Source organism: Oncorhynchus clarkii, chromosome 9 (assembly GCF_045791955.1).
Source record: "Oncorhynchus clarkii lewisi isolate Uvic-CL-2024 chromosome 9, UVic_Ocla_1.0, whole genome shotgun sequence".
Taxonomy (NCBI): Eukaryota; Metazoa; Chordata; class Actinopteri; order Salmoniformes; family Salmonidae; genus Oncorhynchus; species Oncorhynchus clarkii.
In genome coordinates, this window is record NC_092155.1 from 24,894,422 (window position 1) to 24,911,741 (window position 17,320).

The 17,320-nt window shown below is 49.6% G+C and overlaps 1 protein-coding gene across 1 annotated transcript in view; it reads right to left on the reverse strand.

Annotated features, from left to right (window-relative positions):
• Positions 1–17,320, reverse strand: part of LOC139416110 (Fras1 related extracellular matrix 1a) — a 35,697-nt gene that overhangs the window by 4,047 nt on the left and 14,330 nt on the right. Inside the window, exons 6-33 of the mRNA XM_071164403.1 lie at positions 16,816–17,139; positions 16,494–16,602; positions 16,099–16,230; positions 15,657–16,001; positions 14,588–14,730; positions 14,276–14,472; positions 14,018–14,108; positions 13,761–13,928; positions 13,269–13,477; positions 12,883–12,976; positions 12,523–12,775; positions 12,085–12,288; positions 11,625–11,810; positions 11,137–11,333; positions 10,161–10,386; positions 9,800–9,944; positions 9,252–9,393; positions 7,174–7,366; positions 6,628–6,892; positions 5,967–6,384; positions 5,584–5,785; positions 5,214–5,358; positions 4,813–4,942; positions 4,531–4,603; positions 4,294–4,443; positions 3,854–4,059; positions 3,664–3,711; positions 3,362–3,568 (exon numbers count right to left, since the gene is read on the reverse strand). Coding sequence (XP_071020504.1) covers positions 3,362–3,568; positions 3,664–3,711; positions 3,854–4,059; positions 4,294–4,443; positions 4,531–4,603; positions 4,813–4,942; positions 5,214–5,358; positions 5,584–5,785; positions 5,967–6,384; positions 6,628–6,892; positions 7,174–7,366; positions 9,252–9,393; positions 9,800–9,944; positions 10,161–10,386; positions 11,137–11,333; positions 11,625–11,810; positions 12,085–12,288; positions 12,523–12,775; positions 12,883–12,976; positions 13,269–13,477; positions 13,761–13,928; positions 14,018–14,108; positions 14,276–14,472; positions 14,588–14,730; positions 15,657–16,001; positions 16,099–16,230; positions 16,494–16,602; positions 16,816–17,139 — 5,202 coding nt within the window. The remainder of the gene's footprint in view (positions 1–3,361; positions 3,569–3,663; positions 3,712–3,853; positions 4,060–4,293; positions 4,444–4,530; positions 4,604–4,812; positions 4,943–5,213; positions 5,359–5,583; positions 5,786–5,966; positions 6,385–6,627; positions 6,893–7,173; positions 7,367–9,251; positions 9,394–9,799; positions 9,945–10,160; positions 10,387–11,136; positions 11,334–11,624; positions 11,811–12,084; positions 12,289–12,522; positions 12,776–12,882; positions 12,977–13,268; positions 13,478–13,760; positions 13,929–14,017; positions 14,109–14,275; positions 14,473–14,587; positions 14,731–15,656; positions 16,002–16,098; positions 16,231–16,493; positions 16,603–16,815; positions 17,140–17,320) is intronic.

Sequence of the window (17,320 nt, forward strand, 5' to 3'; positions counted from 1 at the left end):
GAGGCGCCGGACAGGCGGGAGGCTCCGGCAGAGGCGCCGGACAGGCGGGAGGCTCCGGCAGAGGCGCCGGACAGGCGGGAGGCTCCGGCAGAGGCGCCGGACAGGCGGGAGGCTCCGGCCGAGGCGCCGGACAGGCGGGAGGCTCCGGCAGAGGCGCCGGACAGGCGGGAGGCTCCGGCAGAGGCGCCGGACAGGCGGGAGGCTCCGGCAGAGGCGCCGGACAGACGGGAGACTCCGGCAGAGGCGCCGGACAGACGGGAGACTCCGGCAGAGGCGCCGGACAGACGGGAGACTCCGGCAGAGGCGCCGGACAGACGGGAGACTCCGGCAGCGCTGGAGAGGAGGAAGGCTCTGGTAGCGCCGGAGAGGCGGGAGACTCCGGCAGCGCTGGAGAGGAGGAAGGCTCTGGACGGATGGGCCGGAGAGACAGCCTGGTACGGGGAGCTGCCACCGGAGGGCTGGGGTGTGGAGGTGGTGACGGATAGACCGGGCCGTGCAGGCGCACTGGAGCTCTTGAGCACCGAGCCTGCCCAACCTTACCCGGTTGAATGGTCCCGGTCGCCCTGCCAGTGCGGCGAGGTGGAATAGCCCGCACTGGGCTATGCAGGCGAACCGGGGACACCGTGCGCAAGGCTGGTGCCATGTAAGCCGGCCCAAGGAGACGCACTGGAGACCAGATGCGTAGAGCCGGCTTCATGGCACTTGGCTCGATGCCCACTCTAGCCCGGCCGATACGCGGAGCTGGAATGTACCGCACCGGGCTGTGCACCCGCACTGGGGACACCGTGCGCTCCACAGCATAACACGGTGTCCCCAGTGCGGGTGCACAGCCCGGTGCGGTACATTCCAGCTCCGCGTATCGGCCGGGCTAGAGTGGGCATCGAGCCAAGTGCCATGAAGCCGGCTCTACGCATCTGGTCTCCAGTGCGTCTCCTTGGGCCGGCTTACATGGCACCAGCCTTGCGCACGGTGTCCCCGGTTCGCCTGCATAGCCCAGTGCGGGCTATTCCACCTCGCCGCACTGGCAGGGCGACCGGGACCATTCAACCGGGTAAGGTTGGGCAGGCTCGGTGCTCAAGAGCTCCAGTGCGCCTGCACGGCCCGGTCTATCCGTCACCACCTCCACACCCCAGCCCTCCGGTGGCAGCTCCCCGTACCAGGCTGTCTCTCCGGCCCATCCGTCCAGAGCCTTCCTCCTCTCCAGCGCTGCCGGAGTCTCCCGCCTCTCCGGCGCTACCAGAGCCTTCCTCCTCTCCAGCGCTGCCGGAGTCTCCCGTCTGTCCGGCGCCTCTGCCGGAGTCTCCCGTCTGTCCGGCGCCTCTGCCGGAGTCTCCCGTCTGTCCGGCGCCTCTGCCGGAGTCTCCCGTCTGTCCGGCGCCTCTGCCGGAGCCTCCCGCCTGTCCGGCGCCTCTGCCGGAGCCTCCCGCCTGTCCGGCGCCTCTGCCGGAGCCTCCCGCCTGTCCGGCGCCTCGGCCGGAGCCTCCCGCCTGTCCGGCGCCTCTGCCGGAGCCTCCCGCCTGTCCGGCGCCTCTGCCGGAGCCTCCCGCCTGTCCGGCGCCTCTGCCGGAGCCTCCCGCCTGTCCGGCGCCTCTGCCGGAGCCTCCCGTCTGCCCAACGCCGCCAGCGCCGCCCGTCTGCCCAGCCCCGCCAGCGCCGCCCGTCTGCCCAGCGCTGCCCGTCTGCCCAGCGCCGCCAGCGCCGCCCGTCTGCCCAGCGCCGCCAGCGCCGCCCGTCTGCCCAGCGCCGCCAGCGCCGCCCGTCTGCCCAGCGCCGCCAGTGCCGCCCGTCTGCCAGGAGCCGCCAATGCCGCCCGTCAGCCAGGGGCCGCCAGTGCCGCCCGTCAGCCAGGGGCCGCCAGTGCCGCCCGTCAGCCAGGGGCCGCCAGTGCCGCCCGTCAGCCAGGGGCCGCCAGTGCCGCCCGTCAGCCAGGGGCCGCCAGTGCCGCCCGTCAGCCAGGGGCCGCCAGTGCCGCCCGTCAGCCAGGGGCCGCCAGTGCCGCCAGTCAGCCAGGGGCCGCCAGTCAGCCAGGGGCCGCCAGTGCCGCCAGTCAGCCAGGGGCCGCTAGAGCCCCTCTGCCCGGAGCAGCTGCCCCTCCGTCCCGAGCAGCTGTCCCTCCGTCCCGAGCAGCTGTCCCTCTGTCCCGAGCAGCTGCCCCTCTGTCCCGAGCAGCTGCCCCTCTGTCCCGTGCAGCTGCCCCTCTGTCCCGAGCTGCTGCTTCACCTCTGTCCCGAGCTGCCCCTCTGTCCCAAGCAGCCCCTCTGTCCAGTGGGGTCATTGAGAGGGGTGGGCATGGGGAGTAAGCCACGGAGGCGGACAATACGGCGGACTAAGACAATGGCGAAGTGGGGTCCGCGTCCCGCGCCAGAGCCGCCACCGCGGACAGACGCCCACCCAGACCCTCCCCTATAGGTCAAGGTTTTGCGGCCGGAGTCCGCACCTTTGGGGGGGGGTACTGTCACGTTCTGACCTCTATTTCTGTTTTGTATTTATTTAGTATGGTCAGGGCGTGAGTTGGGTGGGCAGTCTATGTTTGTTTTTCTATGTTTTGGGGCATTTCTATGTTTTCGGCCTAGTATGGTTCTCAATCAGAGGCAGGTGTCATTAGTTGTCTCTGATTGAGAATCATACTTAGGTAGCCTGGGTTTCACTGTTTGTTTGTGGGTGATTGTTCCTGTCACTGTGTGTGTTGTCACAGGATAGGCTGTATAGGTTTTCACGTTCCGTTTGTTGTTTTGTAGAGTTAAGTTATTTCATGTATCGTTCAGTTTCCATTAATTAAAGAACATGAGTAACCACCACGCTGCGCTTTGGTCCGCTTCTTCTCCTCCTATAGACGAACACCGTTACAGAGGTGGGTGATTCTGTAACGGTGTTCGTCTATAGGAGGAGAAGAAGCGGACCAAAGCGCAGCGTGGTGGTTACTCATGTTCTTTAATTAATGGAAACTGAACGATACATGAAATAACTTAACTCTACAAAACAACAAACGGAACGTGAAAACCTATACAGCCTATCCTGTGACAACACACACAGTGACAGGAACAATCACCCACAAACAAACAGTGAAACCCAGGCTACCTAAGTATGATTCTCAATCAGAGACAACTAATGACACCTGCCTCTGATTGAGAACCATACTAGGCCGAAAACATAGAAATGCCCCAAAACATAGAAAAACAAACATAGACTGCCCACCCAACTCACGCCCTGACCATACTAAATAAATACAAAACAGAAATAGAGGTCAGAACGTGACAAGCTGTTACACCATGAGATCCAAACCTCTCGATGTGATTGTCGGTGTTGTACTAAAGTCGCTGCGATATAGAAACTGTTATGAATCAATGTAACGATGACTCACCTTATTGGGCTTCTCAGGCATTGTACGTGGGAGCAAGCTGTCACTCTTCGTCTTAGGGACAGGTTTAGGGTTGAGGTTGGGAGCCACTGGTGGTGCTGCGGCTGCATGTTGCTGCCGCCCTCTGCTGGTCACCTGAATATTAGCCTTCCTTCCCTTCCTAGACGGAGACTTGTCATCCTCCAGGCGCACGGACATGATCCCGTGGTACTGCAACCACAGAGTGGCAGTGAGAGAAAGACAGTGATGGCTGTCCCTAGGTTGGATTCGCTGTGTTAGATTAGTGCAAAAGGTCGTAGCCTTACCGTGAACACAGTGTCTGTTCCATTACGATGGACTGACGATGGTGGAATCTGTGAGAAGATAATACATGATCAAGTTGTACTACATAACTCTTAGGTTTAGCATAGTTTAGAGTGAAGGATTGGAACAAAGACTTGGGACAAACCTCAACAGAATAACAGTCACACCGGTGATTACAGAGTAAAAACTCACCGTCTTTCTGTTGGCCAAGGCTCTGAGTTTCATATGGGGCGTGGCGGGCACAGCAGCGGGCACAGACTGGGGCATACCATCGCCCCGGGTCCAGGTCATCTGCTGGTCTCCCTTGGCAAGGGGTAGTGTCTCCAAATGAATGGAGCCATGTTGGGGGTACGGCCCTGACTGAACCTGCTTCCCCCCCAGACTGGATCCACACTGTCCTGGAAAAGCACAGAGACTTACATTGAGATTTTGAAACCACGTCAATACTTCATAGAAGGTTGGTGTGTTGTCTATCAGTCTTTGGCTTCCTCGGTCCCTCCAGTTTCAATAACTTGAAAAATGTACCTTGACAATGTACAACCTTTTTAGATTAAAATAAAGAAACGGCATTGACTCACAAGACAATAGAAAATGTTTCTATTTGATTTAGTCACTAGTTCCCCAGTGTTCACCTTTCCCAGAGTCCTTGATTTTAACCAGCGCTTTGGAGGTGCTGCCTACTACGGTTCCCTCAGGGGACACCAGTGTCACTTCAAATGTCTCCTCTGCCTCCTCCAGGTGATCTTGGGTAATTTCAATACGCCAGCTCCTTTTGGATACGCCTTCATAGAGAGCACAGGTTTGAGTTACCTATCTCCTAATCTATGATGGTAACTCATATCAACCTCCCACTCCAAAGCCACACGTACCAGGATCAAACTGGATTAGGCTGGACGGGCTCAGAGTGAAATCCTTTCCAGCAGTCGCTGTGACCTCTCTCACCTAAGATATTGACAAAAGGGGAATCCGAAAGTGACATTACATTCATGGCACTAAAATGGATTTACAGTGCCATCTATCACTTGATTTACCTCACCGAGACTAACCTGGTTAAATAAAGGTAAAGAATGAATATCTGCAATTTAGCAGAATTTCTAGATTACAGGAATTGTTCTAAGAATCATACTGTTTGAAACGGATCGATCAGAAACCTTGATGGTGATGTACGAGGACTCGGCCATGTTGCCTTTCCGTAGGACGTCCAGTGAGACAGTGCCCTGGTCCTCACATGCCTGGTACTCAGACACAGCCAGCTCCACACAAGACCACTTCAGCTCCAGCCTGCAGCATGGAACCATGAAGAACACAGCACAGTGAAAACAGTTTCACACACTTACCAAAGACCCTGCGTTGCCTTTCCAAGTTGATTGAGGGTGATGGTACCTTCTTTCATTACGAGGACACAGTACAAATCTTCATAAGCTGTCATATAAATTGGCCTCGTCGTGTACAGTAGTATGTATGTAACCATTGGTTCTCTCCTCCCCCTGACTGACCACAGTATGTAGAGCATACTAATACTATTTGTGTCTTGTGCGGAGTAGCAGCTCACGTGTGGGAGGGCCCAGTGTTCCCCAGGGGGTCAGACACTCTGAACTCCAGGCTGTCCGACAGGGCTTCTGTCGCTGGGTCTATGATATACACGATAGTCCTTTTGCTCAGGTCCCTCTGAGTGAAACGCTGCTGGATAAAGCTGCCTGCAAGAGCACAGTGTAAGATGGACTGTTTACTGAAGAGCAAACACAATTAACCTGGGGTCTATGTGCTATCGTAATGGTCTTTTTTTGAAGGAGCACTGATGGCCTAATTAAATGCATTTGGATTAATTATGCGTAAAATAAATAATATTTTCTGTATTTTCAGTGGATAAAAGGATAAAACTGAGGAAATGGGGCCTGACGCCCCTGCATATAAGGCTTCACCTTTAATCGTATTCTCCAGGTAGCCAAAGTATGGTGGCCTGTGGATGTGGAAGGTGAGGTCTTCGTCCTTGGTGTTGCCGTCCTGCGCTCTCAGCTCCCGGTACGAGAGGTAGATCCCATAGCGACCGTCAGACAGGACTTCAGCCTTCCACAGAGACTGCAGCTGCACAACCTCAGGAGCCGAGCTGTCCAAAGGCTCAATCTGGAATACAGGGTCTTGTTCATTAGGCACCATCAAAGGTGTCCATCAAAACATTGCACAACTAATTATTTTGATTCCACTACTATTGAATAAGTTGCTGTGCTGATCTACTGTATACCTGAAACGGCACCTCAATCGACATATCTGGGCATAGGTGTGTATGCAGATAAGTGTGTCCTACCTGAATGGTAAAGATAACAGGTTCCGTCTGCACCCTCCCCTCCAGCAGGAAACTCCTGTTGGTAGTGTCTGAGGCCGTGAAGGCAAAGCGGTCGATCTGCGACGGGCCGCCCCCGTGCCTGTAAGTCACCTCCAGCTCCTGCAGGTCCCACTGGGTGAAGTTACCCCCGGCAGCGAGCGGGACACCGCCACGAAGCAGTGTGCCATACTGCGGAGGCTGGGCCAGGAAGAAGAGCAGGTCACTGGGTGGGGTGTCGGGGTCGGACAAGGCGAGGGCGTCAGGGGTCACCGCCATGGAGGAGTCTTGAGGGACTCTCAAGCCGCTGTTACAGGTCAGTGATGGCAGCACGTGGTCGGTGGTCTCAACGTAAATCTCCAGGGTGCCGTTACGGGTGGCCTTGCCATTGCTGACGACGAACCTAACAAAGACATACAGGAGCATGGCAGGTTCTTAGGGGAAGGTACTTCATCTCATACAATGTATCAAACTTATAGATGTGGGTCAGATGTGAGCCATCTGTTATGATGGCTACAGTCTTGGAGATGTAATTTTTTTTTCTACAAACCAGCATCGTTTGCAGCATGTTCCAACCACTATTATGTGGAATAATGTTAAGATTATCAGCCGCGTCATTTTATACATTTAAAAGGGTTGCCATTACTGTAGTGTCTCCAACGACGCGGTGGCTCTGTTGTCGTGGACGTAGCCCACCAGGTTGGCAGCGATGTCCATCTGGCTGAAGGTGCTGATGGCCACCCCAGGGTGTTTGATGTACTCCATGTGGCCGTTGCCGGGGGGGACTGTAACGATGTAGAACAGCTCCTCGGGTTTGTCTGTACCGTCCGTCGCCAGCAGGACGTCTGTGGTCAGAACCACGCGCTCACCGCGGCTGGTCTTCACCGGCTTCACAAAAATGGCAATGTCTCCTGGGAATTGATAGAGAAAGTGAAGTCTTAAAATGAAAGTTTGCACAAATTTGTTTACACAACATAGACTTATAAACCAGCTTATTTTATTCATTATTTTAGCTGAGTTTAACATTATTCTAATAACATAAGACAACAGTAGTAGTAGCTACCAGCTGATATGATGAGACTTCTTTACTAGCATTTTTTTTTTTTTTACACAGACCATGAACGTGTAGGTTATAGCAAACTGCATAATAGTGCACTTCCCAGGTTGGTGGTCTGTCCATCTGTTCACAAACCTTTCTCCATGTCCTTGAGGGAGATGTGGAAGTGCTGCGCGGGGGAGCGGTTCTTCCCGTCCAGCAGGTGGAACACAAAGAAATCCTGTGTGTGTCCCAGTGGCCCGGTATGGAGGTAGCGCAGCAGGTTCATGTCCACTGTCTCCTGGGTGCAGTTCATCCCCGCAGACTGGGTCACCCAGTCAGAGCCTACCTGAGAAGGGACCATGGACAGTTAGGGAGAGAACACATAATGGAAGGCACATAATGACTGAATGTTGATGATTTACTTACAGTGAAATCATTAGTGGACTGAAAGTAATATCTTTTGAAAAATGTTAGGTTGACATGCATGATTTTGCATGTTTCAAAAGTTGAATAATGAAGAATATATATATATATACACACACACAGACACACAGTTTAAGTTGGACGTTTACACTTTAGCCAAATACATTTAAACTCAGTTTTTCACAATTCCTGACATTTAATCCTAGTAAAAAATTCCCTGTCTTAGTCAGTTTATTTTGAGAATGTGAAATGTCAGAATAATAGTGTAGAGTGTGATTTATTTCAGCTTTTATTTCTTTCATCACATTCCCAGTGGGTCAGAAGTTTGCATACACTCAATTAGTATTTGGTAGCATTGCCTTTAACAGTTTTAACTTTCGGGTTTTGGGTAGCCTTCCACAAGCTTCCCACAATAAGTTGGGTGAATTTTGGCCCATTCCTCCTGACAGAGCTGGTGTAACTGAGTCAGGTTTGTAGGCCTCCTTGCTCGCACATGCTTTTTCAGTTCTGCCCACAAATGTTCTATAGGATTGAGGTCAGGGCTTTGTGATGGCCACTCCTATACCTTGACTGTGTTGTCCTTGGGCCATTTTGCCACAACTTTGGAAGTATGCTTGGGGTCATTGTCCATTTGGAAGACCCATTTGGAAGCTCTCCAAGCTTTAACTTCCTGACTGATGTCTTGAGAGATTGCTTCAATATATCCACATAATTTCCCTTGCCATCTATTTTGTGAAGTGCACGAGTCCCTCACACAGCAAAGCACCCCCACAACATGATGATGCCACCCCCGTGATTCACGGTTGGGATGGTGTTCTTGGGCTTGCAAGCCTCCCCCTTTTTCCTCCAAACATATTGATGGTCATTAAGGCCAAACAGTTCCATTTTTGTTTCATCAGACCAAAGGACATTTCTCCAAAAATTATGATCTTTGTCCCCATGTGCAGTTGCAAACCATAGTCTGGCTTTTTTATGGCGGTTTTGGAGCAGTGGCTTCTTCCTTGCTGAGCGGCCTTTCAGGTTATATAGGACTTATATATATATATAGGATATATATATATATATATATATATATATAGGACGATATAGGACTTGTTTTACTGTGGATATAGATACTTTAGTACATGTTTCCTCCAGCATCTTCACAAGGTCCTTTGCTGTTGTTCTGGGATTGAGTTGCACTTTTCGCACCAAAGTACGTTCATCTCTAGGAGACAGAACGCGTCTCCTTCCTGAGCGGTATGACGGCTGCGTGGTCCCATGGTGTTTATACTTGCGTACTATTGTTTGTACAGATGAATGTGGTACCTTCAGGCGTTTGGAAATTATTCCCAAGGATGAACCAGAGTTGTGGAGGTCTACAATTATTATTCTGAGGTCTTGGCTGACGTCTTTTGATTTTCCCATGAGTTTGAAGGTAGGCCTTGAAATACATCCACAGGTACACCTCCAATTGACTCAAATGATGTCAGTTAGCCTATCAGAAGCTTCTAAAGCCATGACATAATTTTCTGGAATTTTACAAGCTGTTTAAAGGCACAGTCAACTTAGTACATGTAAACTTCTGACTCACTGGAATTGTGAGACAGTGAATTATTATTAAGTGAAATAATCTGTCTGTAAACAATTGTTGGAAAAATTACTTGTGTCATGCACAAAGTAGAAGTGTATGTAAATGTCCAATTTCAACTAGAAGTTTTTTTTAAAGTGAAATGTCCCTTTAATCTAGCATGGAACAATTCTTTCTATGCTGGCATTTGTTAATAACACGTAACAGTTCATATCAGATTATACAGGAGTGTACTGACCTTAACCTGTAGCAGTCCCTGAGTGGGAACGCTCTCCAACATGTAGACTATCTCCTGAGAGGTAGTGTCGCTGTCCTGAGCAAAGAGAATAGCACTGGAGATCAGCCTAGCCTCGCCTGCCTCCACCTCCAGTCCATTGTTCCTATAAGGCAGACAACCATGTAGGGTGAAGTTGCTTGGGTCAGTTTAGCATTTCCACCACTAATGATTAAGGTTAGGACTGGGGGAGTGGAAACTAATCCTAGATCGGTACCTAGGGGAAGCTTCACCCAAACGGTTTGTTAATTAATTTGTGTGAAATGTGTACCGAATGTACACAGGAAGGAGAAATTGTGGTGTTGTACTCAGGAAAGCCAGAAGGGGGAGCACAGATATAAGGGAAGTCTAGATTAGGCGGGAGGACGTTTATACGACCTGTTGTAAACTGGTTGCAGTATGTTCCATGTCTGGATTATTGGTGAAGTAAACTCATAGTAAACTCTACAGAACGTGTGGACATCAATTCATTGTTTTCTCTGTGTGTAAATGTAACAAGTCCCATCTGTTACCTTATGACTCGAGGCTCCTCGTCATTGACAGGGAGTACGTTGACCATCACGTGCCTCTGGAGCTGGTGTTTCCCATCGTTCAGCTGGATGGTGAAGCTGTCCACCATGTTCTCAGAGTCATCATGCATGTACATCAGAGACATACCTGAACAGTGGAGGTGAACTCATTATTTGAATGTGCCTGTATGTACAACCCCACGACTGATGATCACTAGTACACAAATCCCACCAAATTGCTCTACTTGAATCTCAACAGCTTTTTCATGCTCTTCAGGATCACCAGTCTCAATAATGGCACAGTACTACGGTGTCCATATGAGGGCAGCCTCTGAGTCACAAGGAGTTGGTCACAGTGCAGTACCATTCCTCAACTCCTGCATGGTGAAGTCCTGGACCAGCACCTCTGCGTCCCTGTGCCTGTTGACGGGTCTTCCATTGGCGGGCACGTCGTTGCCATACGTTCGGCCCATGATGGTGCCATGCTGGGGGGCCTGGACCACGCTGAACAGCAGGTTGTTCTTAGGGATGTCCAGATCCACCGCGTTTATAACAGCAGGGTCCAGCTCCTTCATATGGCCCTCTCGCACCTTTTTACACAGGAACATCAATGGGGATGTCAGTTAAATCGGTCCGGATGTGGTCCTAGAGTGAATTGAGGCATGTTGCACTATAGAATAGGTGGTTAGTGGGTTTCAGTTGTTGTAGATGTGAAATCCGAGAGTGAAGAGCATGAAAAAGGCCATCACTCGCACCTTAGAGGCCTTATGTACATAGACTTGAAATCACTGGCCACTTGAATAATGGAACACTAGTCAATTTAATAATGTTTACATATTTTGCATTACTCATCTCATATGTGTATATACTGTATTCTATTCTACTGTATTTCAGTCTATGCCGCACTGACATTGCTCGTCCAAATATTGATATATTCTTAATTCCATTCTTTTAGATTTGTGTGTGTATTGTTGTGAAATTGTTAGATACTACTGCACTGTTGGAGCCTGAAACACACGCATCTTGCTACACCCACAATAACATCTGCTAAACATGTGTATGTGACCAATAAAACGGTCTTTGATTTGAACTTTATAATAGCTTTACATAGTGTAGACAAAGCCTCCAAATTCGGCCCAGGAAAGCTACAAGATGTGCAGGGTTTTGTTTCAGACCAGCACTAGCACACCTAATTCCACTTAATCATGGTCTTCAGCCTGGACCAGGTGTGTTAGTGATGGGCTTTAAATAAAACCCTCCACATCCAGTAACTCTCCAGGACCGGAGTTGGTGGTGACCTCGGCTGTGGATAAATGACAGCTTGACGACGGGTGACTCACCGTGATATTTCTGGCGAGAAACTCCGGGACCTCGTCATTGATGGGGTTGATGATGATGTAGAAGTGGACGTGGGCAGAGGTGTGTTTCCCGTCAGAGACGCAGAGCATCAACTGGTCAGCGGTTGGCTCGATCCTCTGGTGTCTGGACTGGACATAGTTCACATGTCCGTTCATGATGTCACTGTAAGAGAAGGAGGCTGAGGAGACACCGGAGGAGAGATGCTGAGGTGGAACAGTCCGGGAACCTTTACAGTTAATAATGTACATACTGGTTATACATACTACGAAAAGGGGACAAAGTTTGAGTTTATACAAAAGGTTAATGTAACAAGTGATTTATTTAGGAAAATAAATAGGTGGATTGTTCACTGCTTATGAGGGATTCCATATGGCTTGAGGTTACAGCACTACAGTCTAAGAAAAAGTGCAACACCTGTGATGTGAATGGGGTTAAATGAAGACAAATATGACGGGTTAAAGCTACTCACCGATGCTGATGCCTGTGTTGCTTTTCTCAGATCCAGGACTGGGCAGGATATTCTCAATGTAGCCATACTGGGGAGGAGAGACCAGGCTGATCACCAGCTCCTCCAGGGGAGTGTCCACATCCGAGGCACTGAGGTGGGCTACAGTTATAGGGGCCACACCCCCCTCATCCACCACAAAAACATCTCCTACAAAGGAGGAGAAGAACATCCATATTGATTGACTATTTAGGTATAATTGTGAGAGAAAATAGTAATGGAATGCACTATTGCTAAATATTTTACTTTTCTGTTGGTGTGCCCAGAGTGTTGCTTTCAGTGTTTTTCTTCCACTAGCCTACACTTGCTAATATAGGTGTATGTTTGCTCTTGAACCGTTTCACAAATCTCAAGGATACTAATAATGTCTGAACCTGAATAAAAAGCATCATAGGCATTGCTGCAGCATCACTGCATTCATTACCTGTTGCAATAGAAGGCATCTGACTGTCCACAGGGAACACGGTGACCTTCAGGTCATACAGAGGCAGGCTCTCCTGGACTTGTGTCCTGCCTCTTTTCAATGTGTCCCCTCGGTCATTACAGCATGACGGAGCGTTCTCCGCCTGGCCGTCGGATATCACAAACGTGATTGTGTCGTGTCGAGGGGCTAGTCCAATCTCCGCTCCTGAGAGACATAAGAAACATGATTGCAAGTTTTTTGCTTCAAAGAAGGGGATGAAATAATATGTCTATAATCATGTTTTTTGACTCAGAAAACAGAAAACCACATGATGGCCAACAGAAACGTTGTAAGATGTTAGGGTTAATGTATAAAAAATATATAATTTTAAATGGAATGGTCATAAACCAGCAATACACTTATGGTGGTGCAGGGATGAGGTAGATTTAACAATAATACCTGTGTGTTCGTAGGTGATACTCCCTGCGACAATGTCTGCCTGAATGAAGCGATCGACCACAATGGCGTTTTTGCGCACCACGCCATGGTATGGCTGACGGGCAATCATGTAGGTCAGACTGTTATCGTCACTGTCTGCGTCTGTGGCATAAATGTACTCAGCAGTGATGATGACTTCCTGTCCCTCTGCACAGTCCAGAACAGGTTTCAGACCTGGCATGAGAACTGGAACCTCATCATTGATCAGTGTCACCTGTTGACAAATATGTGGTCTTTGACTCTCATACAGCAAACAGTCACTGTAACATATTTTTGGCTCTGTTAGCATCGAAATGGTCATGTACATTAAGTTTACAGTACCTTAACTTCCAGAACAAAGTTGATTGCGTTAATCCCATCGGTAGCGATTAATTCAATGGCATCGCCCACTGTTTCCGAGCTGTCGTGATGATATCTGCACGGACAAACCAACACAATTGTGGTTCCACGATACAATAGGATTGTTGACACAATTTGACTCTCCTTGTTATCGAATCAGTTTGTGTCCATGCTGTATATAGATAGCCAATGACTGCTCTGTTCCAAAATTCACACTAGCATTATGCTTAGAATCAAGCCTTCTATTGGGTATACGTTCAAAACGGTATATAGTGTGGCCATTGGAACGCAGCCAACATGTACAAACTTCACATGAGCATCGCAGTGTGTTAGGGTGCAGTAATGAAGTGTCATCAATCATATCTGACCTAACTTTTAGGCTTTTCAGGTCGCGAACAGTGAAGTTCTGGCCCGGTTTCATGGAGAAGCCATCCAGCTGAACAGCTCCGTGCTGAGGCTCTCTCTTCAGCTCCACTCTCAGGCTCTCCTCTGTAGAGTCATGGTCTTCCAGCAGCAGGTGGTCCGGACCCACCCAGCACTCCCCACCCTCGTCCACTGTCAGAGGTTTCATGTGCACCTGGGGAGGGAACATAAAGTATACAGCAGGGTTGTCCAATGAAGGGCCTGAAGGGATGAAACAATTCTGACTCTCCTTCTTCTATTTAAGGGCTAATTTTATTTAAGGGCTAAATTGTCTGTTCAATTCATGATATAAATGGACCAATTAACTACCAGGTAGAAAATCCTAGACAGCTTGTGATAGAGTTAGCAGTGCTAGCATGATTGTGACAGGTTGGGGGTTAGCCTACCAGTACACAGAAGTGTCATCTAGCTTGATAACTTTGAACACAACCTTATACCTCTGGGGCCAGGTTGTCCACTGGCACCACGGTAATGTTGAAGCAGATGCCAGCGACTGTGGTTCCCTGCTGGTTGGTGACGGAGAGCACCAACTGGATGTGCTGCGGGTAAGGCCCAATGTCCAGGATGGGAGGCATGTAGGCCACTTTCATGTAGTTGACTGCATGCTGGAACAATAAAGGTGTTAGTAAACCTAGTCTGACATTTTCCTCCCATCCAGCCAAAATAACTGGGGGGTAAACATATCTGAGCTTACCTGTGTGAATAACCTTAACACTGGGGCTTCAGCATCCTTGGTGAATTTGGCAATGCTGTCAACCAGGAACAGCCTCCCTGCATCAAGGCCCCTGGCCAACAGGAAAATAGCACATTGAACGTAACAGTCGAGTTTGAAGGGGGATGCCTTAACGTATTAGCATTGGTAATCATTCTTCCCCAATGGTACCAAGTGTACAGTATGCATTCTATCTCTGCAAATGGCAAAAACAAACTTAACTCGACATGAGATGCTCACCCATAAGACCTGCTGTAGAAGGGCGGAGTGGTAACAGTGTATGTGAGCTCGCTGTCAGGGGACTCCAGGTCGATGAAGTGAAGCTGCTTCTTGGTCAGGTGGACCACCTCTGTCTCTTTGACCACCAGGCAGCGAGTCACCCCAGGGACCTCTTTAGGTGGCTGGTCAGGCACAGGGTTGATGTGCACCACTATGACCTGTAAAGGTGGGAGACCACATTAGCTTTGAATGACATTTGAGGAGTTTGAACTCCATTCAATACAACTTTTATGAATCTGCAATTGTACACGATCCGGTAATGGTACAACTCACCTGAGGTTCTGAAAGGTTGGGTGGGTCATGGAAGTCCGAGAGCACCACTTCGAAGGAGTCATCAAACACCTCATTCCCTAGATGGCGGTAGTAGACCACAGAGTGGAACAAGTCCTTCTGCAGGAAACGGCTGACAGGATAACCTGAGAGAACCAAGGAAAAGAACACCATTGTCATTTTTTTTTTTTACAGATGAGGCTGTGTGACTTAACTGAAACATACAGGTAACCGCCAAAATAAAGGAAACATCAATGTACAGGGTCTTAAAAGGGCGTTGGGCCACCACCAGCCAGAACAACTCCAGTGTTTGGGACTCTATTGGAGTGATGTGACACCATTCTTCCACGAGACATTCCATTATTTGGTGTTTTGTTGATGGTGGTGGAAAAAGCTGCCTCAGGCTCCGCTCCAGATTCTCCCACAAGTGTTTTAATTGGGTTGAGATCTGGTGACTGAGATGGCCATTGCATATGATTTACATTGTTTTCATGTTCATCAAACCGTCCAGTGACCCCTCGTGCCCTTTGGATGGGGGCATTGTCATCCTATGGGAGCATAGCCATGGCAACCATAGTAATGGTCTGGGCTATCCGGGGTCCTTGGGACATCCCTAACCCATTGAAATTTACATTTTAAAAGGTTAATGTTAGGTAAAGGTTGTGGTAAGGGTTAGGGTAGGGACATCCCAAGGAGCCAGGATAGCACTGACCCCAAAATAATGGCCTGCCCAGCATTTTTATATATGACCCTAAGCATGATGGGATGTTAACTGCTTAATTGACTCAAGAACCACACCTGTGTGGAAGCACCTGCTTTCAATATAATTTTGCATCCCTTATTTACTCAAGTGTTTCCATTATTTTGGCAGTTACCTGTATATTGAAGAATAGCATTCTAAAACTGGTATGTGATTATCAAACTAAACAACAAGTGGGTCATTGCATAATAAAGCTCTGCAAAAGTTCCCCATTGCTATGCCTTGCAATTGCATTCAGCTGGGAACCAAAGTGTGCACAATAGCTGTGCCTTGTAAAACAATGTGGTCTATTTAGAGTGCTCCTCTCCTCACCAGTGAGTCCAGGACCAGGGATCTTCATGAGCTCTCCAGCTTGCGGTGGCCGGGTGATGTTGAACAGGATGTAGTCGTCGCTTGAGTCCATGTCTGAGGCCTGCAGTATGGATCCTCTCAGCAGGGCCGTGTGGCCCTCAGAGAGCTCCAGCACTGTGTTGGTGATGAGGAATGGTGGGCTGTCATCCTTGGGCAGGATGTTGATGGGGAACTTGTGCCGGGTCTGGTGGCGCCCATCGGTGATGCGGAAGATGATGAAGTCCTTGGTGGTGTCGCTGTCGTCGTGATGGTAGCGCACAGCGCCCGCAAGGATGTCGGCAACGGTGAACATGAAACCCTTGCCACCTGCAGATTATGGACACATAGTGGGGATGTCGCCGACATCCTAGAAGTAATTAAAATAGAATAACAATCAAATGATGCTATTGAAGGAGTTCTATACCTCTCAGTGTTAGCCTGCCATGCTGGAGGCCGTCGACAGTGATGATGCGGACAGCCTTGAAGTTGTCGTTGTCCACAATCTGGAGCTGATCCCAAGTGATTGGACGAGACTGACCTTCAAGAAGACTAAGACCTAGAAAGATCACATTGTGACATAACCATTTTATAATCTATACAAGATCTGTGCAGAAGTTGTGTATCTGGAATACACCCATTGACCGGTTTGGGGAGCTACAGGAGGACGGGCTCATTGTAATGACTGGAATGGAATACATAGAACGTATCAAACATATGAAAACCATGTTTGACTCCGTTCCACAAGTCCATTCCAGCCATTACAGTGAGCCCGTCCTCCTATGGCTCCTCCCACCGGCCTCTACTGCCATTGACACCTACCCATGTTCCATGACACCCTGGGTGCATTGGTGTCTGCTGTTCTAACTGACATGTGGACCATGATGGGGGCGCTCTTCTCAAAGAAGAAGTCATGTACCTCAAACTCCACCTGTTGAAGAGAAACTACATCTGATGGCCTGAGAAAGATGACATTCTAGCCTGGTCTCAGATCTGTTTGGAATATATAGCCAACTCTGTTGTTATGCCAAACAAAATGTTGCCACACTTTTGGACCTGTTCCACCACCTCCTTAAATGCAATGGAAATTGAATTTAAACACTGTGAATGTGATGGGCCAAACAAAGGAAACAGTAATGGGCACCTCATAGTTCCTACGCTGGGTGTGGGATGAGTTGGGTGGCTGGTAGCCGATAAGCATGTCGTTGAGGTCCACCCAGGTGAAGGAGAAGATGGGTCGCGTGTGGTCTGACAGGTGGGTGATGAAGCCCTCTAGGGGGGGCTTGGTGATGTTGAACACCAGCAGCTGTTTGGGGGTCTCTCCGTCCTCTGCGTCCAGGGTGACAGTGGAGAGGGGCGTGAGGATGAATTGGTCCACTTCCAGGATAAACATGGACATGAAGGCTGGCTTGGGCGGCTGGTTGGGAACAGCGCCAGGGATGTGGACAGGTATCCAGGCCCGCTCCGACTGCACATACAAACGCAAGCACAAGCACAAGCACATAGACACATGGTTAAATCACTAGGGTACCCTGGGCGGCAGGGTAGCCTAGTGGTTAGAGCATTGAACTAGTAACCGAAATCTGTCATGTTGCCCCTGAACAAGGCAGTTAAGCCACTGTCATTGAAAATAAGAATTTGTTCTTAAC